This window comes from Macrobrachium nipponense, chromosome 24, assembly GCF_015104395.2.
Source record: "Macrobrachium nipponense isolate FS-2020 chromosome 24, ASM1510439v2, whole genome shotgun sequence".
In the NCBI taxonomy this organism is placed as follows: Eukaryota; Metazoa; Arthropoda; class Malacostraca; order Decapoda; family Palaemonidae; genus Macrobrachium; species Macrobrachium nipponense.
Window position 1 is genome coordinate 174,408 of NC_061091.1, and position 27,976 is coordinate 202,383.

At 39.2% G+C, this 27,976-nt stretch overlaps 1 protein-coding gene across 2 annotated transcripts; it reads right to left on the bottom strand.

Moving 5' to 3' along the window:
* Positions 1 to 1,120: 1,120 nt before the first annotated feature.
* LOC135204585 (serine/threonine-protein kinase SBK1-like) lies at positions 1,121 to 26,802 on the bottom strand. Of its 2 annotated transcripts, none has more exons than XM_064234744.1 (5): positions 26,292 to 26,802; positions 5,677 to 5,775; positions 4,338 to 4,456; positions 3,600 to 3,839; positions 1,121 to 2,171 (listed from the first exon to the last, which is right to left on the bottom strand). In XM_064234744.1, the coding sequence occupies exons 3-5, from the start codon at positions 4,452 to 4,454 to the stop codon at positions 1,257 to 1,259; spliced, it is 1,272 nt and encodes a 423-aa protein (XP_064090814.1). In that variant the 5' UTR covers positions 4,455 to 4,456; positions 5,677 to 5,775; positions 26,292 to 26,802; the 3' UTR covers positions 1,121 to 1,256. The 2 variants fall into 2 exon arrangements, with proteins under 2 accessions (XP_064090814.1, XP_064090810.1); XM_064234740.1 differs by lacking the exon at positions 26,292 to 26,802 and adding an exon at positions 20,989 to 21,990.
* Positions 26,803 to 27,976: the final 1,174 nt, after the last annotated feature.

Below are 27,976 nucleotides of genomic sequence, written 5' to 3' on the forward strand. Positions count from 1 at the left end.
ATACGGCCACCAGCCAATTCTTCACACTGCACATTAAAAAGTGGTCGTTGTGTTGCTACCATTGTAGTATTACGTTTGAACAGATACCATTCTTCCTGTTTTCTTTCTCTTCTTCTTAAGAAATGTTCGTCATGAACATCAATGCAATATGCTAAAACCTCCTCCCAAATGAATAGCAACATCAACAAACTCGCCTCCGAATACCCGTTAATTTGATACTTTGTTTAAAGTTATCATGACTTTACATGAAAACATCAACCAACCAGCTTCAGCTCTTGACTTCAATATTGTAAGGTTAACCATCCAGGCAACCTGTGGCTTGAGGAGTTTTACAAACAGTGGTATATTAGGCTCTGAATCCAAGCTGTGCCCTTATAATAAACCTATGTTTTAGTCATGTTGTTTTGAGCAATTTTGAGCCCGAAGTCAATCAATATGCCCTAGAAATCTAGCTACGTTTTGGCATAAATATCCTATAAAATGTGATAGTTTAAAGTTAACGTCTCTCAGCTCTTAAATAATTCTCCTTTTGCTGCCAAGCTATTGAGTCCACCATTTCTTGGTTCAATAACATTAATCTCCGCATTTTAATACCTTGTTCATTAATATGACTTTTGGAACGTATCATTTCTTTTGACCTTTCTCGTCTCATTCACGATCGGACCATTATAGCTAACACATTAAATTAAACATAAGACTAACTTCTCAGAATGATGGCTTTTGACCAAGCCGTTTAAGCATTACTACAGCTTCCAGTGTTCATTCATTCCTCGTGGTAAGCTACCCTATTCACTGATTTTTGTCCTCAGAAATTGAACTTGGAAGGAGAGACATTCAACTGATTTTACTTGTGGCAAGAAATGGGAAAAAATTTCTTAGGGTTTCCCGGTCTTTATAGGGACTTTCCTTAGGGACGTGACTCTACAGTCCACAACACTAAATAAGGCATTATTCTTTTATATGGTCAACAGGATTTCACTGCAAGAATTATATCTATCCTTAGTTGGCTATAATTCATGCAACGAGGGTGAAATAATGAGTTCGTATTATATAAAGAAGTGTCCTGATGATACGTTTCCAGGTCTTTACATTAAGTTTTATGGATGATAAAAAAAAGTGGTCAATTCACCAATTTATAATATCATTTGCAACGTAAGAAAGATTAGGAAAAAAGCGTTGTCTTTATCAAAAGGTAGACATGATTGTAGAAGGCAAGTGACATGATATATTAATAATTAATTAATAATGATAATCTCTTAAACAGAGGAGTAGCTTGTAGAGGCACTGAACGACGGTGATGAGGAAGATGAGGAATTGAGCCATGAAAAAGAGGAGGAGGAGGAGGAGGAAGAGGAAGAGTGCTGCTGCCAGGCGTGGTTCCTCCGGCGCTGTCTGACGGACGATGTGGGCGACGTGAATCGGAGCAACTCTGCCAAAAAACGCCTGGGACTAGAAACTCGCCCTTGGGGGGGAGTCTGGGCTTCTTCTCCACCTCCACCTGTCTGCTGCCGCCTTTCTCTCTGCTGTTGCTGCTGCTGTAAATGCTGTCGGCGATCCCGTAGAGTGAGCTGTGTGACACCACTCTGTAGCCAAGACTGCTGTTGCGACTGGCTGGCGGCGCCGCTGAAGTCCTGACTGTCAGCTCTGTCCCGTGATTTGATCAACCAGTCGTCCTCGAGGTACTTGAACACCTCCTTGGCAGCGTAACGCGACCACCCCCTGGGCTCCAGAAGCCGCCGCAGGAGTCGTAGAAGACGGACAGTGAACCTTTTGAAAGGTCTAGGGACTCTGGTCGACTTGACCCTCTGCCAGTTCCTGAAGGCAGCGTATTCCTGATCGCTGACATTGCTGGTGGCCCATGGCTGGATCCCGGTCAGGCAGTGAATGATGAGGACTCCCAGTGCCCACGAATCCAAGGAGGTGCCCGAGTAATACCCTTCGGAGCCATCGCCAGAGCACAGTTCGGGCGGGTTGTAAGCCCCGTTGTTGGTGCGACGTCTGACATACGCCCCACCTCTGCAGGTGGACCCGAAGTCGGTGATTTTGACGAGCGATAGGTTAGCTTTGAAGATCAAGATGTTTTCCGGGACCAGGTTTCCATGGACAAGCTGGAAGCTGTGCATATAAGCTAGGCCACTGGCCACCTGCTCTGCAACCCATCTGGTGCGAACCTTCAAACACAAGGAAATTATAATTAATGAACGAAAGTCAGTCAATAAGAGTAAAAGTAAGAAATGCATAATGGGTAAATTATAAATTAATGAACAAAAATGTCATGCACTAGTAGCAAAATTACCAATGCATAATACGCACCAAGAACTGAATAATTTTATTTATTTATTTTTAAAAAATACTTGCGATTTTGGTATGACTACTAAAGAATCATAAATAAGCCTGGTTAATACATTCATATATAACGGACAAATTAGAGGACGGTTTCATAGTAGACTTAATATTGAAAAAAGCAAGGTACTCATTATCAAAAGAAAGTTCCATAAGCATAAAATTATTTAATACAAATTTCACACGACTTCCTTGTAAGTATTATCACAGTTTTTGTGATAGTTATTTTCCAATAAGGGAAATGAATTGCTCTCACACGCAATCAACAGTGTACATGTGTTCAATGCACTGTACAGTTTTATTTTGAATTCATTAACCTTTTCATATGACAAGGGAACAAGGCGTGATCTGACCTCCAACTTACTCCAACTTATCTGCGGTCAGATAAGAGCGTTGTTTCACATTATTTCCTTTAGTATCCAACACTATACCGAGAAATACAAATCAATCTCTGACTGAAATTATCATGAAGGTCAGTTAGCAGCTAAAGAATGATTTGAAACTGCAGCATGAAATACAGAAACAATGAAAACAAGCTGAGCAGAAATAACACCTCTGAAGTGACAGAGCATCAACTCGAATATTTTACAAGTCTCAGAAGTTAAGTCAGCAAACACTTCGTTGTTCACATTAGAAACACTTAAGGACCGAACACAGAAGACTTCTATCTTCGACATATTTAATTTCCACGGATTCCCGACACCTTTAGTTTGACGCGACTATCCCTGGTTATGGCACCAGCAAAACAGATTGCATGATGGAACAAGCCATCATTGAATGGCGGTAAACTTATGTATGAAATTTAATCAGTTAAAAATGGTTAGGTTAGATGACACGATCGCGCTCCTGGTTTTCTGATCTTTAATGAAGACGATAGCATAAATTCATAATTAGTTCAAGTAGGGATAGTTTGTTTGTATGGTGTTTTTACGTTGCATGGAACCAGTGGTTATTCAGCAACGGGACCAACGGCTTGACGTGACTTCCGAACCATTTCGAGAGTGAACTTCTATCACCAGAAATACACATCTCTCACACCTCAGTGGAATTTCCGAGAATCGAATTCGCGGCCACCGAAGTGGCACGCCAACACCATACTGACCACGCCACTGGGGCGCTTGGATAGCCACCCAGAAAGATGGATGGGATGGAGGGCTGAGTCGTCAGAAGAAAGGATATAGTTTATATTTATGTTCGAACGCCTCAATTCAAGCAATAGCTGCAATGACCAAGTTTTAAACCAATCCAGCGATTACCTCATCGATAGCCTTAGAGCGGAGTAAACTGCCGAGGTCGCCGAAGGGAGCGTATTCCATCGGGTAGACGAGGTAGAGATCAGTCTGGAAAAGTCTGGAAGTGGCCACCGCGATGCTGGGGTGGTCAAAGTGAGACGCATAGTGATGCTCCCTTTGCACTTCTCTCCTACGGCACATATCGCGACAAATGGCCTTCAGGACGACCTCTTCGCCCGAGGAGCGGTCGGCTGCCAAGTACACCTGGGGGTGGAGTCATTGGATTTTGAAATGCCACGTCACAATGTCTCGTGTATCATGCGAGGTCAAGGTAGTCCTTGATATTAGTTGGCGTAACATTGCACAAGTTAAAGACTGTCTTGAACAATGATTGTATAAGCAAACTATCTAAAAATACAGAAATAATAAAAAAATAAACTTGGGAATTATCTTTAAGTTTTGAGAAGCAATGCGAGATTATGCTACTTACCTATACGCTATATTTTATTTGAAATAATTTTCTCTACTGTTTAATAAGCACAATATCTATTTTTTACATTTTCATGAATAGATCATAAATATCCTATCCTAAAATTCCTGTATCTTTAATTCAACGTGAAACACCTTTTTCAGACATTTTTAGGCTCTTACCTACCCCCCAACAAGAACAACAGCAGCAAGAACAAAAACAACACCAAAATTGTTTGTAAGCTTACTCCCCGAGTAAGAAAGAAAATCAACAACACCACCCGCACATCTTACATTTCCCATCCTCCCATGATTGAGGATGGTGATGATATCATAATGGTCACTGAGGGATTCCTCTGGAAGATCACAACTGCTACTCCCGGATGCTGTCGACTCCAACCTCGCTAACATATCTGGAATGGAAGGACGACGTCTTCAGTACAACAGAAAATGAAACATTACTATTTTTCTTTCTTACCGCAGTCATCCTATTCGACTGGGTGGCATTTATAGTGTCAGATTCCGTGTTGCATCTTGCCTCCTTAGGAGTCCATCCCTATTCACACTGTGTGCGCTCTTTCTAGGAGCATGCATGAATCCTGGAGCTACTTCGGCGGTTCCAGGTTTTCCAGGTTCCTTTCCGGGGATCTTGGGATCGTGCCTCCTTGTGTTCCTATTATTCTTATTACCTTATTTATATATTATTATTCAGATGGACTTATGTGCGCTGTTTTTAATAGCACACTCTTCCGCATGAGTCCTGGGGCTACTTCGGCTTCCAGTTTTTCCAGGTTCCTTTCCAGGGATCTTTGGATTGTGCCTGGTGTTCCTATTTAATCTTATTATTTATATATTATTATTCAGATGAACCCTATTATGTGTGCTGTTTTTAATAGCACACTCTTCCGCATGAGTCCTGGAGCTACTTCTCCTTCCAGTCTTTCCAGGTTCATTTCCAGGAATCTTGGGATCGTGCCTCCTAGTGTTCCTATTTATTCTTATTATTTTATATATTATTATTCAGAAGATGAACCCTATCCATATGGAACAACCCCATCTTAAGGGGCTCTCTGCAAGTGTCCCATCGGCCCCTACCTACATCCCCTTTTGTTCCTTTTACTGTACCTCCTTTCATATTCTCTTTCTTCCATCTTATCTACTTTCTGCCCTCTCTAACAATATTGTTAAATAGCGCAACTGCGCTGAATGACCTCGTAGGTCCCAGCACTTGGCTTTTGGCCTAAATTTATATTCTGTTCACTTCTCCAAATGGCTTTTTGGAGCAGAAATTCTTATCAACTACTGAATTGAATACAGAATTTAGGCCAATGGCAAAGCACTGGGACCTATGAGGTCATTCAGCGCTGAAATGGAAACTGACAGTAATAAGGTCTAAAAGGTGTATCAGGAGGAAAACCTCAAAGCAGTTGCACTATGAATCAAGTGTTAGTAGAGGGCGGAAAGTTAGATAGAAGGAGAATATGATAGGAGGTACGGTAAAAGGAACGAAAGGGGTCGCAGCTAGGGGGTCGAAGGCACGCTACGAAGACCCTTCAGTAATGCCTACAGTCCACCAAATGAGATGCACTGACGGCACTATCCCGTAGGGGAGTAAAAATAAATTAAATCTCACCTTATGAGAATATCTTTGGATATACTTGTTTTCTGGTATGGGATGCATACGTCACTGTTGGATAGCCAGCGCGCTTGTCAACATCGGTGGCTAGTCCATCTGAAAATAACCACAATAGATAATTAAACTCTAATTATGGTTATGATGACTAATTTCATAATTAAGAATAGTTACCATAACTTTAACTACTATCGTACATATCATAATAATATTATCATTATCATAGCTCTGATTTGTCATTAGATTTTGATGATAATTGTATTACTGATAGCTCTAAATTGCCATTAGATTTTTATTGATAATTATATTACTGATAGCTCTAAATTATTAGATTTTGATAATGATAATTATATTACTGGTAGCTCTAAATTGTCATTAGAGTTCGGTAATGATAATTATATTACTGAGAGCTCTAAATTGTCATTAGATTTCGATAATGATAATTATATTACTGATAGCTCTAAATTGTCATCAGATTTTGATAATGATATTTATATTACTGATAGCTCTAATTGTCATTAGATTTTGATACTGATAATTATATTACTGATAGCTCTAAATTGTCATTAGAATTCGATAATGATAATTATATTACTGATAGCTCTAAATTGTCATTAGATTTCGATAATGATAATTATAACACAATTTTAAATTCTAATCACAGTATGCTATCGTAGTTATAATAATTATTGCGATAAAATATTTATTTTTTAATTTTCCTGTTTAAGTACAAGTTTAATTACCGTGCTATAATAAGTTATGATAATTATTTTTCAACATAAAAGTCCATACTTTTAAAGGAGTGTAGTTTTAACAAGTTTATGCTTCTTAGTTACGATTTAGTTAATATACAGTTCAGTGATATAACACTTCTGCCTAATAGAACAAAAAAAAATTTTTTTTGAGAGAATTTGTGAATTAAATGGTTCTTAATTGTTAGCCGTGAATTCTGAAAAGGAACACCTTCCAAGATAGCCACTCTCGGAGGAAATTTTTTTTTTTATAAACGTTCATATATTAATATATCATAACCAGGCAGCAACGCATTACAGGAGCTTTTGAGGAGATGGGATTCTGAATTACACGGTTCTGTAATACAGCATCGCTGCTGTAATGTCAACACACACGAGGGGACGGATGGACTTCACCTTTATCATATCACCGGTCGACTGTCATGACGTCACAAGCGAGATGGTATTATTAATAACGACGGTGATGTCACGGGGGCCTGGTCAGGCCTGACCAGCCATCCCCTAGGTCTAGGGCCTAGGCCTAGGACTAGGCTACCCTGACTACTTCCTCCTCCCTTCGCTTAACAGTTCAAAACCTCAGCTCGCAAGCTTTCACCTTTGCTAGGACGGTGGCCGGATATAGTAAAAAGGAAAAATGTCACAATTTTGAGTAGGGAAAAGAAGTCCCTGGAAAAATGGTAATTAATTCTAGGCGATAACTCCGCACGGACTGCAAGGAATGTTCCTCCCGAATACGACAGCGGACTGAGGGGGCAAATGTATTTCGCCGAGTTTAGTACTAGCCCCTGGGGGTTAATTACAGTCGACCCCTCCCCCCCAAATAACGGTAAATTCTTAATGAAAAAACGAATTACTATAGGAAGCTGTTATTTCCAAAGAAATACCCGACGCGGAGTTATCAGTAATTACCTAGATCTACCGGAAAAAGGTCACATTAATTTATGGTCGCCGGTACTAATGTCACATGGAAAATATTCACAATATTTCTTGGTAGGTCCTTATCTTTATGTTTTTACATTCTTTTGTTTGTGTTTTAGCGGTAATCCCCAACGGGATACTGCTAAACAAGCCGTAAGGTGGAAACATATCGGGTAAAATAAAAAAAAATATAAATAAATAAAAAATCACCAACGGGCTAGTATTAAACACCCCGCAAAGGTGAATACATATACCGGGTTACAACCCATGTGAGGTCAATATCTGGGAAGAAAGATTAATGTAACTTTTTTTCCTGTGACTTTTTTTTTTAAACCTGTAGATTCACTAGGACTAAAGCCCCTTCCCCCGTTGCGTCCTAGCTCCTCCACTCATTTCCCCATCCCTCAACTATATTCTTTAACCGATCCTATCTCTACTCCCCCACTCCCTTGGACTCTTTCATTAGTTTCCCTTTACTTCCCTATCTTCACCCAGAAACTCTGTGATCACATAGGGGCACGAGAGCGATTGCTTAATTTGCTTTCTAGCATCTGTTGTCATTATGGTCGAATTGTACACTATCGTAAACAATCAGTTTTCATCTGAAGTTCTGGAGCAGAGGGTCACTGTAATATTGTGGAATAAAGGTATTATTATTATTATTATTAATATCACGATACCTTAGAGGCTGAGCAATACCTTCGATATCCTCCCATTTATAAACAAGTTTATCAATTCCAAAGCAATTCGTCAAAATGAATAGCTGCCTTCAATCCTCGCCATAGACCGTAGGCCTAATTCTCAAAGCGTTCCTCATGGTTTCTTTTATGTCAATTCGAGGAAAGTGGTGGATATTCTACCATTGTTGGAGCTTCCTTTCCACCTCTTTGAGTCTCGTCCCTCTCATTCTTCTCTGTGCCTTCTCCCTCAAGTCTCCCAATTAATAATACCCGCTTCGTCTCTCACTCTAAGTCAGTCTCCCTTTAACATCTCAACACCCCTAGCTCCCTCTCTCTTTACCTAGCAGGTCCACCCGCCCTCAACACCACCCCCCCCCCCCCTCCCTACAGGTCTTCGACGAAGCGTAAATGCCACGGAGTTTTCACCGTTAGGTGTTCTGTGATATTAAGGGGAAAAAAAAAGGTCTTGTTATTAACCATTTTTTCCCTGCCGCCCCTTCTCCCTTCAAGGCCGCCTATTCCCGTTTTCTTTACGGGAAGAAAACACGGACATCAACAATACTGTCACATATACGAACGCACTCACACCGGATGTTATGAAAGTGAGGTTCTGTAACTTCTGTTTGGCATGATGGGCTATTCTGAGAGAGAGAGAGAGAGAGAGAGAGAGAGAGAGAGAGAGATCATACGCACACATTACAAACATATATATCCAGCTTGAGAATATCCTTAAATCTACGGTAGAAAGGGAAGGGAAACAGGGACTTGGAACTAGCACTTTCGTAGTATGTTCTACATTTTCAAGTTTGCACTTTAAAAAATGTAGAATATATTACGAAAGTACTTGTCCCAAGTCCCTGTTTCACTTACCTTTCTACCATGGATTTAAGGATATATGATTTTCTCTTTTAAAAAAGCTGCGAAATTAGACCGATTCATCTTTCCCAACACCAAGGTTCATAGTTGAGTCATGTTAAATGTATGTTTTGTTGTCCAAGAGAATGCTCTTGATTTGAGTTTACGTTTTGTTAAAATGTGCGTTGTAGCATCCAAAAGAACGCTCCCTATTGTTTATATTGGATATATGTTTGAAAAATTACGTATTTCATTACTAAATCTAAAACATTCCTTGTATGACAATTGTAATGAGTGTTTAATCAAGTAAATTGTGGTTTTGTTGTAAAACGAATGCTGTTTTCCCCTTTATTGAGATGACGCCTTTGAAAATTGCCCATTCCCTGTTCCTTTTCACCCACACCCTGTACTGTGTCGTATTTATGCCCTTCCCTTTTCAGAGTTTATTGCTATTTTTATATAAAGACTGTAAATTGTTGTACCAATTGGTCTATGTATCTTGTCTGTACCATTTCTGTGAATTTTGAGTGAACTGAGATTTATCAAAAAAGAACTGTGGAACCTGTTGGGATCTCCCTGAGCTGTTTGAAATTTGAATTGTTTGAGAAGGAGGAATAAAGTCTTGAAGTACGGTACGAGTTTCCTTCGCTCCCGTGAGAAAATTGAGGATTCGCGGATATGATGTCTCACGTAGACGGGCCAATGGCCCACAATAACCTACAAGTCACGCCTTCCAAAGTTATAGGCCTAGTCCAAATCTCCAATATAGAGCCCATCAGTTAAGATACGGGATCTAGATTTCTATACTGCGGTCTGTCAACCAAAGGGCCATTAATGTGAAGAAATCTATCCTGAACCAAACAGGTTCGTCTTACGGACTGACCTGATAGTCTTTGGGCTTGTTCCGGGTGGCGGTTCAAGAATGGTTTGCGGTAAAACCAACCGACTGGATAGTTCATTTAATGTGGAAGTCAATTTTGCCGTTTGAAATGTCGTTAAAACAGTCATCCCTCGTGAGAACTAAGCCGCTCGGGGTACATTTCATCATCTGCAACTTGAATACAGAAAATCTAGATTTGGTCGCGGGTGGTCTACCTATGCAACCACGGTCTAGACTAACCTAGATAGTTCTACCTTTTCACGAATGTTCCAACATTTTCATGTGCACAAGGCAATGCAACCTCTCTCACTCTGTCAAATTCATTCAAATGTACTTACTCTGTCTTACAACAATCTATCTCTCTCTCTCTCTCTTAGAAATTGTCACTTCTGACCGTCAAAAGAATCATTCATTCAGAAAAATTTCACCTTGCTTATGTGACAAGATGAATAATTCGCAGACTTTCAAAGGAGATTCGTTATGAATAACAGTAAAAAGCTTCGTGTTAACAAATGTTCTGCAATTATAACTAAGCCTGAAGACATACAGCGCATCAGAGAAGCAATTATTGTACTCCTTATCTGCAAAATAGAGCCAAGATAGGAAGCAGGTGCGCTGAAAAATATAAGGTAAACTCAATTGCTCATGATTTGTTGTATTCTGAACATTTCTATTGAAACCTCAGTCAAAGGCTTCCAGTTCATTGAAAATAGATTCTGTAACGTCTTCTGTTGTAATGCCTGCTTCATTATGTTCTGCCAAGCAGGATTTTTGCCCCTTTTTAGCAAGCCATGAGAGAGAGAGAGAGAGAGAGAGAGAGAGAGAGACCATCTATAAGGTTTACGTTACGAACACAGCAGGTTTTCGTTTTCTTTAAAAGATAATTTTGTGCTAAAGAGACAGAGAGAGAGAGAGAGAGAGAGAGAGAGAGAGTCTAGGGCAAAGGCCAAGCATTGGGACCAGACGAAGGTGCAAATTCGTGGTATAAGAAAGTGAGACATGACTGCAGTGTGAAATATCTGAAGGTACTTGCAAAATAAACATTCTGTACGAGTGAAGTATGGATGCTAAACACAACTGAAAAGGAGGAGGAGGAGGAGGAGGAGGAGGAGGTGGGAGGTGAGAGTTGAATTGGTTTTCGCGGCATGTGAGGAATACAGTGGCAATAAGGTTGAAGCAAATAAAAAAGATGAAAGAATTGGAGATACAGGGTGTGAAACGAGCGTAAGATTAAGAAACATTGGAAGGGACGAGGATACTGACCTAGAAGGGTTGGATAATTGAATTGAATCGAAGTGAATACAGAATTTAGCCCAAAGGCCAAGCACTAGGACCTAAGAGGTCACTCAGCTATAACGGAAATCGACAGTAAAAAGGTTTGAAAGGTGTAACAGGAGGAAAACCTCAAAGCAGTTGCACTATGAATCAAGTGTTAGAAGAGGGTGGAGAGTAAGATGGAAGAAAGAGAGTATGAAAGGAGGTACAGTAAAAGGAACGAAAGGGGTTGCAGCTAGGGGCCTAAGGAAGGCACGCGGCAAAGAACCTTCAGTAACGCCTACAGTGGGGACACGACCTCCATATAGGGGATAAACACAGCGAAAGAGGTACTTGAGAGGTAGGGCTTAAACATCCAGAAGGTGGGAGATTGGGAGGGGGTAAGAACGAGGATATAAGCAAGACATTCAATTCACAATGAAACCATCTGTTTACTGCCTTTTTTTCGCCTTCATAGGACTATAATCATTTAACCTTTCGCGCTACATCCGACGTAAAAGCATCATCAGGAAACAAGAGAGAAAACAGATGCGCAGAGTCTCGGTCCACGGTTCCCACAATGCAATAGGTTACAGGTTCATCTTTTAATACGGTTCCTGGCAAAGCTTTGACTGTGCCCGATGGAGATTCGTTTGTTTTCATGACTAGGCTTCCGAGAACGATGTGTTATGTTGTCTTCGGGAGTATGTCCTACAAACCATTCCATCGAGGAGTGAGATATGTGTATCTCTGGTGATAGAAGTTCATTCTCGACGTGGTTCAGAAGTCACGTAAAGCCGTTGGTCCCGTTGCTGAATAACCACTGGTTCCATGCAACGTAAAAACACCATACAAATAAACAAACGCACATAGTAATGTAGCCATTTACGTTAGTCCAGGGAAAGACTGTTGGTAAGCGTTCAAAAGTTAGAGTTTTTTGGATAGCAACAGGCAGCTTAATTTGTCCCTTTTTTTTTTTGTTGAACTGAAGAAAAGCGTCCCTACATGTAATAAACCGCCAAAATGCCAAATAATCCATCCAATCAAGATTTACTCTGCAGTTACTATAGTAGATTCACACCAACCGTGCATCCGATGTCTAGGCCAGTCCCTTACGACGCTCCTGATTGGCTGTTGATAAGCCACTCACAGGGACGGAAACTCTCCTCAGTCTCTCTTGAGAGAGTTCACATTGGCAGGATATAGTACGTTCCACCTCTCATGAGGTATAGGTCTGTCAAAAGTATCCCTCAGGAGAGGTGGAACATACATCCTGCTTATGTGAACTCTCGAGATTTGAGGGTTTCCAGCCCTATGACTGACTTATCAACAGCCAATCAGGAGCGTCGTAAGGGACTGGCCTAGACATCAGATGCACGGTTGATGTGAATCTACTATAGCCTGCACTAGGAGATGCTCTATGAGCAAGAGCCCATGCTGGCATAAGGCCAGCTTAATCTAAAACAACTACAGCAGTATACCAGCAGTTCTTGGAATGTTTAGTTTGGTAATCGTTTATTTCCATCTCCCACCAGGCTTTGGAATAAGATGATTCATACAATCATCTCCCTGTTACCAGGATCTTCTTATTAGCTCTCTCGCACTCTCTCTCTTTTCGAGCTACACGAATGAAGTCTGGACGACCTAGCAACTCCAGAATGTGGGTTATCCCGAAAGGGGAATCCATACTCTGTGGCAACTACTGGTCCGCAGATTCCAGAGATTTATACTAGTATTGCACCATCCCTGGTTGTTAATTATTATTATTTTTTTTTTTTTTTTTTTTGCTCTATCACAGTCCTCTAATTCGACTGGGTGGTATTTATAGTGTGGGGTTCCGGGTTGCATCCTGCCTCCTTAGGAGTCCATCACTTTTCTTACTATGTGCGCCGTTTCTAGGATCACACTCTTCTGCATGAGTCCTGGAGCTACTTCAGCCTCTAGTTTTTCTAGATTCCTTTTCAGGGATCTTGGGATCGTGCCTAGTGCTCCTATGATTATGGGTACAATTTTCACTGGCATATCCCATATCCTTCTTATTTCTATTTTCAGATCTTGATACTTATCCATTTTTTCCCTCTCTTTCTCTTCAACTCTGGTGTCCCATGGTATTGTGACATCAATGAGAGATACTTTCTTCTTGACTGTGTCAATCAACGTCACGTCTGGTCTATTTGCACGTATCACCCTATCTGTTCTGATACCATAGTCCCAGAGGATCTTTGCCTGATCGTTTTCTATCACTCCTTCAGGTTGGTGCTCGTACCACTTATTACTGCAAGGTAACTGATGTTTCTTGCACAGGCTCCAGTGGAGGGCTTTTGCCACTGAATCATGCCTCTTTTTGTACTGGTTCTGTGCAAGTGCCGGGCATTCGCTTGCTATGTGGTTTATGGTTTCATTTTTCGTATTGCACTTCCTACATATGGGAGAGATGTTATTTCCGTCTATCGTTCTTTGAATATACCTGGTTCTTAGAGCCTGATCTTGTGCCGCTGTTATCATTCCTTCAGTTTCCTTCTTTAGCTCTCCCCTCTGTAGCCATAGCCATGTGTCATCGCTGGCTAGTTCTTTAGTCTGTCTCATGTATTGTCCGTGCATTAGTTTGTTGTGCCAGCCCTCTGTTCTGTTTGTCATTGTCCTGTCTCTGTATATTTCTGGGTCTTCGTCTACTTTTATTAGTCCTTCTTCCCATGCACTCTTTAGCCACTCGTCTTCACTGGTTTTCAGATATTGCCCCAGCTCTGTTCTCGTTGTTTACGCTGTCCTCTATACTTAGTAGTCCTCTCCCTCCTTCCTTTCGTGTTATGTATAGTCTGTCCGTATTTGCTCTTGGGTGTAGTGCTTTGTGTATTGTCATATGTTTCCTGATCTATGCTGCGGAGTTCTGCCTTCGTCCATTCCACTATTCCTGCGCTGTATCTGATTACTGGCACTGCCCATATGTTTATGGCTTTTATCATATTTCCGGCGTTGAGTTTTGACTTGAGTGTCGCCTTGAGTCTCTGCATATATTCTTTCCTGATCGTGTCCTTCATTTCTTGGTGTTTTATATCCCATCCTTCCATTATTCACAGGTATTTGTATCCAGTCTCATCTATGTGTTTGATGTTGCTCCCATCTGGTAGCTTTATCCCTTCAGTTGTCGTTACTTTGCCTTTTTGTATGTTGACTAAGGCGCATTTTTCTATTCCAAACTCCATCCTGATGTCCCCAGATACAATCCTTACAGTCTGGATTAGGGTATCTATTTCCTTGATGCTCTTCCCATACAGCTTGATGTCGTCCATGAACATCAGATGGTTGATTCTGTTGCCTCTTTTCTTGAGTTGGTACCCGACATCCATCTTCTGTAGTACTTTTGTCATGGGAATCATGGCTACTACGAAGAGTAGTGGGGACAATGAGTCGCCCTGGAACATCCCTCTCCTGATATTAACCTCTGGTAGTCTTATTCCAGAGCTTGTATGTATTGTATTCCAGTTGTGCATTGTATTTTTGAGGAAGCTGATGGTGTTTTCCTCTGCCCCATATATTTTCAGGCACTCTATTAGCCATGTGTGTGGTATCATGTCGAAGGCTTTCTTATAGTCTATCCATGCCATGCTTAGGTTGGTTTTCCTTCTCCTACTGTTCTTCATTACCATTTTGTCTATCAGGAGCTGGTCTTTTGTGCCCCTACACTTCCTTCTGCAGCCTTTCTGTTGGCGGGGGATGGTGTTTGTCTCCTCTAGGTAGTTGTATAGCCTTTCACTGATGATACCTGTTAGTAACTTCCACATTATTGGTAGGCAGGTGATAGGCCTGTAGTTACTGGCTATATTTCCCTTGCTCTTGTCTTTTTGTACTAAGGATGTTCTTCCTGTGATCATCCATTTAGGTGCATGGTGATTTGAGATACAATGCTGGAGTTGTATTATTATTATTATTATTATTATTATTATTGCCTTGCTCCAAGGTTAGAAGCGGTAATTTGGGTGTGGGCAACACAACAAGACTACTTTCAAGCAGATCCAACGGTTACTTTTCGAGATATAGAGTCCTGCTTTATTATTTTTATTTTCAGAAATCGCTTACAGTTCGGGAATATGCTATACCGGTCCCCCATACGTCTTGCCTGGATCACTAATTTGGTGTGAGAGTGCTCGTTGCTTATTTTTTTTTAATGAAAAAAAGGTTTTGAAAGAACAGATGAGACGTAGTTCGAAGTGCAACAGGAGAAGCCTTCATGAAGGAGAAAGACAATACAGTAACGATACGTAATGATGGATGAGGAAATGAAAGGCTGAATTTTTCCATGAACCTGTAGCCAAAAATAGTTTAGTGATATGTCCCAATCAGTCTATCATAAAAATGAAAGGAATTGATGTTGAACGCCTTAACAAATGATATACATACCTGGGAAGAGGGAGACCATTTATAGGTCAGCTCCGTTGCATTGCCATTGAAGGGAGTTTTATTGAAATTATATATCAACTAACAAATGAAACTAGTTTACATGGAGAAATCTCGTGGTATAATGTACTATATTTGTATGAACATCAACTGTCGCTAATTGATATATAAAAAATTTAATGAAAGCTATTGAAAGGAGGCCAGGCTGACATATTTATGCAATGCAAAATTATCGATTAAAATTGACTGTTTCAACGTTATTTCATTGGAAGCTATTTCGTTTTAAAAAAATCATATTATAAGACTTTCTCTCTCATTATCATTACTGTTGATGTATTGAGAATAATATAGACATAAATACACATATTATATATAAATATGTATATTTACAAATCCCCCCCTCTCTCTCCGCCCCATCTCTTCCCCCCCCAATCCCTCTCTCTCTAACTCAGTGAAAGTCTCTCTCTCTCTCCCTCTCTTTCGCCAACACACCTGAGTAAAAGGGGACATACATAGATATAGCCTTAGCGTTCACCTGCGCTAGGCAACGTGGGGGTAAATTTCCCGCTGTGACATCAAGAAGTTTACCCCGCCTGAGATGTTACCATGGTAACCGCCAAACCATCAAACGCCCAACCGCCCCCTTACCCCCCAAACCCCAACCCCCCTTCGCTTCCTACATCTCTTCTTCTCCTCCCCACCCACCAACTCCTCACATATATACACTCGCTCCCGATGCTGGTGTCTTGTTCAGACGTGAATGAGTTTTTTTTTTTTTGGGGGGGTGTGGAGGGGGGCTTTGAAGGGGGTGTGCCATGGGCGTGGGTGAGGGGTGGGGGAGAATTTGGGAACGTGGAAGTGTTGACCAGACGGGAAAAACAAAATAAGTTGAATGTCAGAAGAGAATTAGTATTATCCGAGGATATTTCGCGCTCGGAATCGGACGAGTGTTGTGGTCGCTTCAACACTACGAATCTCATTCAAGAGGTTCGGGTGCTCTCTCTCTCTCTCTCTCTCTCTCTCTCTCTCTCTCTCTCACTGGTCACGGCTGGCTGTATTTCTTCGTTACTGTAGCATTGCTGTATTTTCCGCCACTCTCTCATTTGTTTTATTCACTCACTCGGGAGGAGAGAAAGAGAGATCTTTGCTGGAGGCGAAATGGATTGTCTGACGTCGAGAAGGATTGTATTGTCGATCCCCTCATACTTTCAGACGTGTATAGCTGTATACAAGTACATACATGTATGAATGCATGTGTAACGGCGTGAAATGCGTTTCACACGAACGAATTTAAGTGCACGAATGTACGCGTAAATCTGTATGAGACTATCACATACACTATCACACCCACATACATACGAGTACTGCACATACAATTATAATTATGTATACAAGGAATCAACTACGTCAATTTTGTCCTGAGATAAGGGTTAATTACCACTACATACACACTAACTGACGAATCTTGGATGAATACCCTGTGCATAAAACTTCCATATCATTAGCTGCTTCGTAAACGTATACACACATCGGGCTCATCAGCAGAGCGTCAAATCTCCTACGTATTTTGCACTCTTGAAATTTATGGCTGACAACACTCCCTTCCCTTCCAGGACCTCCGTCAGGCAGACCTTCCGTCCAGCAATTCAGAATGACACCTTTTTTTCCAGGCCGTCTCATGACATTCTTTCGACAAGGGTAAACCATCTCAGAACACATTGATTCATCTTTCCAGCTATACTACCATTTTACCCATTTTCTGTATCGCGTCTCTCACCCTTTCAGGTCCTATTACAGTTTGTATATACTACTAAGTAAACTCATCTCTGCATATCCAAACTATTTTGTGCACTTGCATCTAACATGCACATTTCACTTTTAGTAGAGGCAGTTTCTCTAGGCCCATACGCCATAACCGATTAACGCTTCGTTCGTTCGCTACGAGTACGTTATGTACCACTTCCCCCAACCCCCACCTCTCTCTTCTCAGTAGCACTCAGCACTCATTTTTAAAACCTTTGTATTTTCTTATTTAGTATCTTTGATAATCACAGTTTTCTAAAATTTATTTATTATTTTTTTTATACTACTCGCTTGTTTGTGCAGTCTGTCTTTGTTAAATCAATTTTTTGCACCCGATTTCGATGTCTTCAAAGAGATCAAGCTCTGTTTAAACTCGGCTGATCAAACAAAGCAGATAAAAAAACACAATCTCATTACGGCATCATTATTGTTGTTGTTATTCGCAACATCTACATGAAAACGTGAACAGTAATCACACGAATATATATATATATATATATATAATATATATATATATATATATATATGTATATATATATATATATCTATATATATATTAATATATATGATATATATATTATATATATATATAGATATAATATATATATATATATATATATTACACACTACCATAAAGGAAAGTAACACAAGACAAGGTCGAGACGCCAAGTACCCACCCAGGGACGTTATATACCCCATCCGGTATTAGATTTGCTTGGGTTGAAGGTCATCAAGGCTAAATCTTTAGAGAGGAATTTGCAATCCGAATATAACCCAAAAAGAATATCTTATGACCCACGGAAAAAAAAAAAAAAGAAAAAAAAAAGACAAAACAGAGGAAAATAAATTCTCTACGGAAATGGCCCGATACATTTCGATGTCTTTTGCCCCATTAAAAAGGAAAAAATAAAGTTATATTTTGTAATTGCACTAAAAAAAAAGGAAAATAAAATTGGTTACGTTTTGTAAATGACAGCCCTGCTATTGTTTTCGTCATAGTGGAATGTAATGATAGATTATTTATAGATTTACAGTATGTAAATAATATAATTATATATTGTATATATATTATGTATATATAAAACATAAATAGATATAGACACATATATATATAGTATAATACTACATATAAATAATTATACACATTTAATATATATATAAAACATAAATTATGTATATCTATACATAGTATATATACACATATATGTATAGTATAATACATATAAATATAATACACAAAATATGTATATACATAGTACATATAAACACACATAATATACATATAGTATAATACACAAAATATGTATACATATATATACGTAAACATAGTATATACATATCTATGCACAGTTTCAATGCAAAGAATGTTTCACAAGACGCTTCGATGTCCCAACAACAAATTATATCGTTTAAATCATTCGTGACAAATCCTGGGAGTTAGGTAAGCTTAGAAATTCGAGTGTGATCTTTATGTACACCAACCCCCCCCCCCTTCTTTTTTTATTCCTTGTCACCTTTCTCCTCTTGACGTCATCATAATCGACGATGACGCAAACACCGTTGTTAACTTGGCGTGAATCGTTAAGTTTGTTAAGTTTATCGCTCGGATATCTCTATGATACTTGTGAGGATACTAATAGCTGGGTTAATGTTGATGTTAACGGCGTCAGTATATGTGTAGTATATCAGTTATACTTGAAGGGATTTTTTTTAAAGAATTGTATCAATATATATATATATATATATATATATATATATATATATATAAGCGAATACCACGGGAAAATGATAGTCAGAAATCCAAGCGCTTTCGTCTTTATTCAGACATCGTCAAGGAGCTACTAAAGTACTTTAGTAGCTCCTTGACGATGTCTGAATAAAGACGAAGCGCTTGGATTTCTGACTATCATTTTCCCGTGGTATTCGCTTATTTATGAAGTCACATGCATCTACTGTGATTTTTAAGCATATATATATATATATATATATATATATATATATATATATATATATATACATACATATTTATATAGTGAAAATGATAATAATTAACTTTTAGCTTTACTACTATTTATTTCGATAGTAGTATAGTAGTAATAACCAGAACTATTACATACATATATATATATATATATATATATATATATATATATATATATATATATATATATAATGTTCATGGTGCTAATTTATTATTCAAATTAATATGTAAAAACTAAATATTATTTATTTTTTCATTTTCACTATACAAACATACATACATACATACATACATACACACACACACACACACACACACATATATATATATATATATATATATATATATATATATATATATATATATATTGATACTTGCAGGTGACAATGGGCAAGACTGAAGTTTGAGGGCTTAAGCAGAAACCAGGAAGATGGAGTGATGGCTATCAAAATATGGATCGTGGAAGAATGGAAGCAGTTGACTCGTCAAGGTAATTTGGTAGTAAATACAAGGTATTCATTAAGTCCCAGTACCACCCTGAGCCATAAATACTTGTAATGGTCCTGGGACTTTATGGACACACTGTATACTATGGTCAGCCGTGAGAAAAAAGGTAACAGATTAGGCTGGAAAGTTTGAAGTGACGGTTGAACCGACTTGACTTTATGGAAGTGCAGTGTGGATGTTGATTTATAGAGCTGATTCGTTTATGCAGTTAAAATGGCGTAAAGACAGACATAATAGGCTGAGAAATGTGAAGATTCTTAGAAACGGTGCATAGGATGGATGAGAATGGATAAAGACAGTTTGCCATGCGGATAAAATTAAGGATGACTGATTAAAACCATATTAGGAGAGGCAGAAATAATATGTGCTGGATAAACATCATGCAAGAAGAACCATTTGGAATAGCATTCAATACTCAGGAAGAATGACAGATCGTGCAGGTATGGAGGTGAATGGCGTCGCGTGGGATCACAGGGGGAGAGTTAGACGTACTGCTATGGACCCTCCATTGTAGGTATTTGAAGTGGCTAATGTAGAAGTTTTTTTTTTTTTTTTTTTTTTTGCACAGGGAACAGTTACTGTTAAGGAAAACTGACTCATGAAAAAATATTATTATTTTACATGGCGCGGGTTGGCTTTTCAAAAACCACATTCCGTATTTTGAAACGGCAATGATAGTCCCACGCTCTTCACCAGGGGAGCCACCCACTCTAGTCCATTGACGAATTTGAAAAAAAAAAAAAAAAAGAGGGGCACAGATGGGGCAAAATAAACGTTGCTCGGCCTCGCCAGGGAGTCGAACCCTCTCCTCTAGTGAATAGGCGGGTGAATAAATCCACGCATGTATCAATCCACGACACAGTAGGCCTATATAAATTTATATATAGAACGGGCATATTAATTCTTTAATCCACAAGCATTTGTAAAACAGAAGGGGTGATGCGTTTATAATTGATTTCCGTATTTACAACTACTGAATGGCTTGCGATAATAAAAAAAGACAAAAAACGAAAAAAAAAAAAAAAAAAAAAAAGTTGGTTCAGAACGCACACAAGAATGAGGGCTGTGAGATCCTTGGTAGGAACGCAATGCACGATGTAATAATGTCCGTTACACAACCACTCTTTTTTGACCATTTAAATGACCACAGCCACCAACCAACGGTCGATACCAGACTCAGAGATGCTCCTCTGACAAAGCGAACTCACTTGAACTGTACAATAATAATAATAATAATCTTCCCGACGGCAACTCGTGATAAACCATAAATGACGAAAGAATCCGTACCTGGACATGAAAGGAAAGGCATATTCAGATTCTGATGAAAGAGGCGGCGTGTAGGCGACGACGACGGGGGATGGGGTAGTGTTAGGTGGCTGGAAGGCGAGTTGGGGGAGCGCTGATTCCCCCTCCCCTCCTCCCTCTCTCTCTCCACCAAGCTCAACAGGTGGGAAGTGGGATGATTTTCCGACGGTGCTCGAGGTTTTAACAAAACTCTTCGAGTGGGCGTCAGAACGTAAGGTGGAACTTCCACCTTGGCGACTTTTTCCTTCTCCTCCTCCTTTTTCAACGGCGACTTTTTCCTCCTCCTCCTCCTTCTTCTTCAACAGCGACTTTTTCCTCCTCTTCCTTCTTCTTCAACGGCGACTTTTTCCTCCTCCTTCTTCTTCACCTTGACTTTTTCCTCCTTCTTCAACGGCGACTTCTTCGTTCTCCTCCTTCACCTTGTCGACTTTTTTCTTCTCCTCCTTCTTCACCCTGGCGACTTTTTTCTCCTCCTTCTTCAACGGCGACTTTTTCCTCCTCCTTCTTCTTCAACGGATGCTCTTTCCTCCTTCTTCTTCTTCACCTTGGCGACTTTTTCCTCCTCCTTCTTCAACGGATGATCTTTAATTCAGAATGTAGCCTACGTGATGCATTCTGGTTACACGCTGTTCTTTACAATTCGCACACCTCGGTGATGGTCAGCAGCGACGAATTTACATGATAAATTAAACCTTCTGCTCTATCCATTTCCCGCTCCCTCATAACGAATATAAAATCAGCTTAAAATTTATTTATTTATTTGGGTCGGTATATACCCGTTTACTAGTCTCTCCAGTTATTCTCCTTATAATTTACGCGTCAGACTTTCATTCTCAGTTTCATCTAAGCGAATTTATATAATTATATAATTAAGCGAGATTTATATATAATTCAGTTCCCTTTCTGTCGCAGCGTGGAGCGAATGGCGATGGAGACGACCGGAGCTCTCCCGCGCGCAAAGCGACCGAACGGGAGATACATCGCGACTGATGCTGCAAAACTTGGTTACTTGGGTTATATGTGTGCATCTCTCTATGACGTTCGTTCGTTGCTCGCGAGATGCCAGTTACTCATTTATTGCAATCCCCATTTATCAGCCTCCTACAACCCTGTTGTATTATACAGCTGTAATATGCTTATTTCCGATTGCCTCCTCTTATATTTATATATTTATTATCATTATTGGCATTGGTGTATATGCATTAGGTGAAACTAACTCTCTTCCGTACGAACGCATCACGACGTTCATGGCACCCCATTTATAAGCCTCCTACAACCGTGTTGTATTTATTATATATACAGCTGTAATATGCTTATTTCCTCCTTATATGATATATATATATATGATATCTATATATATATATATATATATATATAATATATATATATATTATTGTTATTGGCATTGGTGTACACGTATTACGAAGAAGCTAACTCGAACAAGTGCGTAGAAAACTCTTCCGTATGAACGCATCACGACGTTCTTCTCATGGTCTTGCTTATTGCCGATTAATCGTCTACATAGAGACTAATGATTGCACGATTAGGACGTTTCCAGTGTCAAGTAACGCATTTATATGTATTTTAGGGACGCGATTAGGTATCTGTTTGCTTGACTTTTAAGGACGATAGAGGGAACCCGGCGGCCGCAATGCTTCATATAAGCGTCAGATGCCACGGCCACGGGGTGTTGGAGTTTAAGGGAGAACTTCTCCAACGCTCAGTCAAAGACTCTCTCTCTCTCTCTCTATTTCATAGGAAGCTGTTTATTTAATACTAGGTACATGTCTCTCTCCTCCTTTGCATCATCACTCCAAATAGAATCTGTAATATGCCTCTCTCTTGATTTTAAAATGAGATGTTCTTGCATTTTACTCTCTCTCTCTCTGATATTACATAGATAAGTAAGCCTACGGTGAGCCTACGGTATGCGATCATTTATCAGTTTAATGTTAATCAGTCCAATTTCTTTTTCGTATTTTCGTTCATATCTAAAATGTCTACGATATTTATCAATGTTGCTGTTATGCTACACGTCCATTGTTGCTGTAGTACCATCAACCCCTAATTGTTTTGTTGTTGTTTGTATCTATACTAAATCAAAGAATGAACTCATTCAGAACGCTGTTTTTTACACAACTATCAAGAGCTGTATGCCATTAGTGCGCATTGAGATTAAAGCAGATTTGTTTACCACGTAAACAAAACAGGGACGAAAAAAATCTTAGCTCTAAAGCGATGACCAGTGAATCATTGTTTGCTTTCATTCTATCTATTTTATCGGCACGCTTAGGATTCATTTCAATACTTCCGTTTTCTCTGATTCGTTCGCCTTTCAAAAGCAGGTGATAGCTATCTCTTCCTCTGGCATAATTTAACACTTTTAACTATTTTTTCCTGTTATTCTTTTCAGGACAAGGCGAGATCAAGGCATTAGTTAAAAAAATAACAATAATAATGAATAAAATAACTCTCCTGCGCAAACTCAATGCACATTGCTTCACCTCCCAGTAGGTGGGGTAGTGCCGTCAGTGCACCTCATGCGGTGCACTGTAGGCCTTAATTAAGGTTCTCGGCAGCGTGCCTTCGGCCCCTAGCTGCAACCCCTTTCGTTCCTTTTATAGTACCTCCTTTCATATTATCTTTTCCTATCTTACTTTCCACCCACGCCTAACAATTGATTCGAAGTGCAATTGCTTCGAGGTTTTCCTTCCGTTACTCCTTTCAGACTTCAAACTTTTTACTGTTAATTTCCGTTTCAGTGCTTGGCCTTTGGTCTAAATTGTATATTCAATTCAATTCAACGTTGCTTCACTTCTCCGGAACCCTGGGCCTAACACTATGAATATAGTTCCAGGTGACATCCTTAAGTCTAATTTTGTGTCTCACCCACAACGAATTCCAGTACAAGCGCGGTATTTATATATAGACTCCCGGATGTTGTTTCTGTAGCATATGTACTATATACATCAGACAATGAAAGTGCTTATCAAAAGCAAAGTTTCTGGTTTCTCTTCATGATAGAGTAGAGCAGTTTCGTTTTTCAATTTTTACATTTGATTGGAACAGGTTTGACTTGCTACCGGATCTATACCTAGCAGAGAGAGAGAGAGAGAGAGAGATAGAGAGATAGAGAGAGAAGAGAGAGAGAGAGAGTGTGTGTGGGGGGGGGTAGGGGGGTGGAGGGATGGGGGGAACCATGTTTTGACCACGTTTCGAAGAAATATATAACAGTTTTTATCAGCTTTTAAGGAGAAAGGCGGATCTATTTTGGGAGAGAAAACTGACGAACGGAATCTATAATAATAGATCTCTCTTCTCGGCTGCGTCTAAATTTACATCCATAGTGGTTTTCAGTTGTTATTCTTTTTCTTTTTATTATCCGTCTCAAATTGGTAGGCGAGCAGCAGCTTCCGGGAAAGCCAAGGCAGAAATGATGTTATTCCGAAGTTTATATTTAGCTCTGTGTTTTTTTCATTTATTTCATCACATTGCTGGTTTCTGGTAGTTGGGACTAGTACAGGCAAGCGCAAACGTGCGCGCGCGCGCGCACACACACACACACACACACACACACACACACATATATAATATATATATATATAGATAGATATATATATATATATAGATATATATAGATAGATATATATATATTGTGTGCAAAAGCTCTATCATAGAACGTAATCTCATCGTCTCAGTGTTTAATGTCTTGGTTGTAAGCGGTCGCCATCTGTAGTAATACGAGACCTCTGGATTTACTTAGTTTCTGGTTTGCACTGCTCGGATACCTTGCGTTTCATGATTACCATCTATTCATAGCTAACACAAAAAACAAAGGCTCCTTCTGATACAGATCCGTACATGTGGCTTATACATATCGAAATAGCCTCGTTATAGACAGCTTACGCTGGGTAAAGCCTGGTATGAATAGCTTATAACCCTCAGAATACGTAGGCCTATGTATGAACATGTTACAGCCCAGAATCGCTCTGCAATGGTAGTTTACATATTTAAATGAGTAATTTAGGAATTACACATAGATACTGAACTGTTAGAATAGGATTTGTTGAATACTTTCAAGTTTTATTTAGTATATACTCCACTGGCAAGGGGCTGGTGAGAAATAGCTGTTAGGACAAAAAGTGATTCAGTGTTCTATAAATAAGTCCAAGTAAATTTATCTCATCTTTGCTATATGAATGTTATCCAGCCAACCTTTTTTCCTATTTAAACACGTTTCCGTGTCACATACATCACCGGGAACAATGACATACTCAAGATGTATATACATGGCCCGTAATGTTTTCTATTTTATTTTACAATTATTAAACCAATTTGTCTGTCTTGTCTAAAGGCAGTACACCGTAACAAAGAACGTCTACTAACACCCCCACCTTCCCCTGCCCTCCTCCCCACCCTTAACAATCAACACTGACGCCGGAACTGGCCTATTAAGAGTTATGTTCATGAGTCACCCAAGGTTTTTATAAGAGGCTCCCCCTCCCATTTCCCTTCGAGGTGATTGCATGGGACATCTTTCATCTTTGCTTAATTCTTAAATTTCCAAAGCTTTACGTCTTCGTTCAAGCATTTTGAAGAGCTTCCGAGAATATTATGTGTGCACAGCTTCAAGTGTCAGTTTTATGGTAAGGGGCTGCTAAGTTATGACGATAAAATGTCTGACAAATACATTAACGGATTATTGTATACTTGCATCTTTGCTTAGAACATACTACTGTTTTTATCGGAGATATCCTTATGGTTCTAAAGCTTCCATAATCACTTGACTAACACTCTATGGTTTTCAAAATATTCCAACATTGCAAGATGATTACAACAAAGCGTTACTCATATATTTATGCAATGTTTTCACTCATTATTCTGAAAATGATGATCCTATGTCATAAGCGATGCGTACTACTACCAAAATTTTCAAGTGAAACTACTACCTAGCCAATCCTATAACATAGCTGTATTACTAAGTAAAATAGTGCTGAATTAAAATTAATACACTCTTCTAAATATGCTTCTAAAACTAAATAACCAGAACTAAGTAACTGGGTATGAAATAAGCACATTTTTACGTAGAGATCGTCACCTGTACTCACGTGTTTACGGCCAGCTGTCAAAACGAGTCCACGACGAAGGTCGTAAAGTGACATTGGAAAACAATAGTACTGAATTAAAATAAACACGCTCTTCTAAATATGCTTCTGAAACTAAATAATCAGGAGAACTAAATAAGTATGACGTGAGTAATTTTTACCTGTACTATAGATACTCACGTGTTTACGTCCAGCTGTCAAAACGTGTCGACAAAGGTCGTAAGACATGGAAAACAATTAGTACTAGTTTTGCTTGTGCAGTACTTTTCCTGCATTATCATTTGGCATGTAATTGTATAGACTATTAGTGAATCACGACAAACGCCTACATTATATTACAGAATTTACACAAGACAAACAAACAGCACAACAGCAGCTAGCCTTTACACAAACGTTTTGGCAAAGATAACTAGTCTCTGTGCACAAACACTTTTGAATAAAATCCAATTATCCATCGCTTTGCCAAACGTTTTTCCTTCTCTACGAAATACACAAGCCATTGCTGAATCACAAGAAGCTCTCGTATCCATAAAGTTTTGTGTCTAAACCCGAAATATTACGTAAAATATATCGATGGCGAGCTCACGTCACCTCGACAAATTCAAGACTAAACATTAACAAAAGCTGATGCTCTGATTAGCTGCTACTTTATGACGCTGAATCAGACAGCCAATGAGAATGAAGCATTATGGTGACGTTTTAAGGCCGTCTGAATCGTTTATGGTTTTCTAAGAATGCTTGAAGTAGTGGAGACTTTTTTTTTTTTAAATACGAAACCTCTGTTACTAAATTAAAGCATTTACGAAAGCAAGCCGAGAACTTTAGCCAAGTAATTCATTGCGATCTTATTTTCATCGTGTTTTCAGTTTTCCATATTCTCTATTTGTTATATATTAACTATCTGTTACATATTCACTATCTGTTACCCACTTAAGTATTTTCTATAGTTTTTCTTGCCGCTTACAATCTCATTGCGGTAGATCTAGGGTACTTATCCGCGGCGGCCTAGACTATGGCAGTTGCAGTTTTTCTATGCAGTTTTACCTACTGAAAAAGAATTTTAAGTAATATTTATTCGGACGACTGTAATTAACCCCCGAGGGGCCAGTACTAAACATGGCAAAATACATTGGACGCCCCAATCTCTAGTGGATGTCGTATCCGCGGTTACGTTCCTTGCAGTCCGTGCGGACTGCTTCTGTAGAAATACCCTTATTGCTTTATTATTGCCTTCGTATTGCAAATGCTAGGTATTTATTCAATGATTTTATCTTGCAGGCTGTTTGGTAACATTGTCCTGATGATGACTTGCGCAGGCGACTTGTTATTCATATTCTAACTGAATTTTGTTTAATCATTTATGTAAAGCAAGTAACTGATGAACTACACATTTTACAGTGTAGCCTTAGTTATCTCATTTCACCTGCGCATTTGTTAGTGATGGAAATATTCTTATCTAGATTTCTAACATACATGGCCTATGAGTGGTTTGGTTTTGGGGAGTAGAGAATATGAGCATTTGCATTCATCACCAACTTCTCATCATACAAAAAAAAAAAAAAAAAAAAAAACTGGGAACTTTAAAAATTTCAACAGGAATACATAATTATTGTGTTTGTAAATATCTTAGGCAGTCCAAAGACACTCTTGTAGGAAAAATATATGGAGTCTTAGGCATTTTTTTTAATGACAGCAGAAGCAGAAACGTGTAATGAAATTTGTAATACTATTGCAAGTTAATGGAAAACTGTAAGCCCAAATGTAGGCAGCATTTACTGTAGTAATCAGGAGCATGTCTTGATTCCTTGGTACTAGAAACTTTTTCAAAGGGAAAATTTTTCGATCTGGCACAAAAATTGTCACAA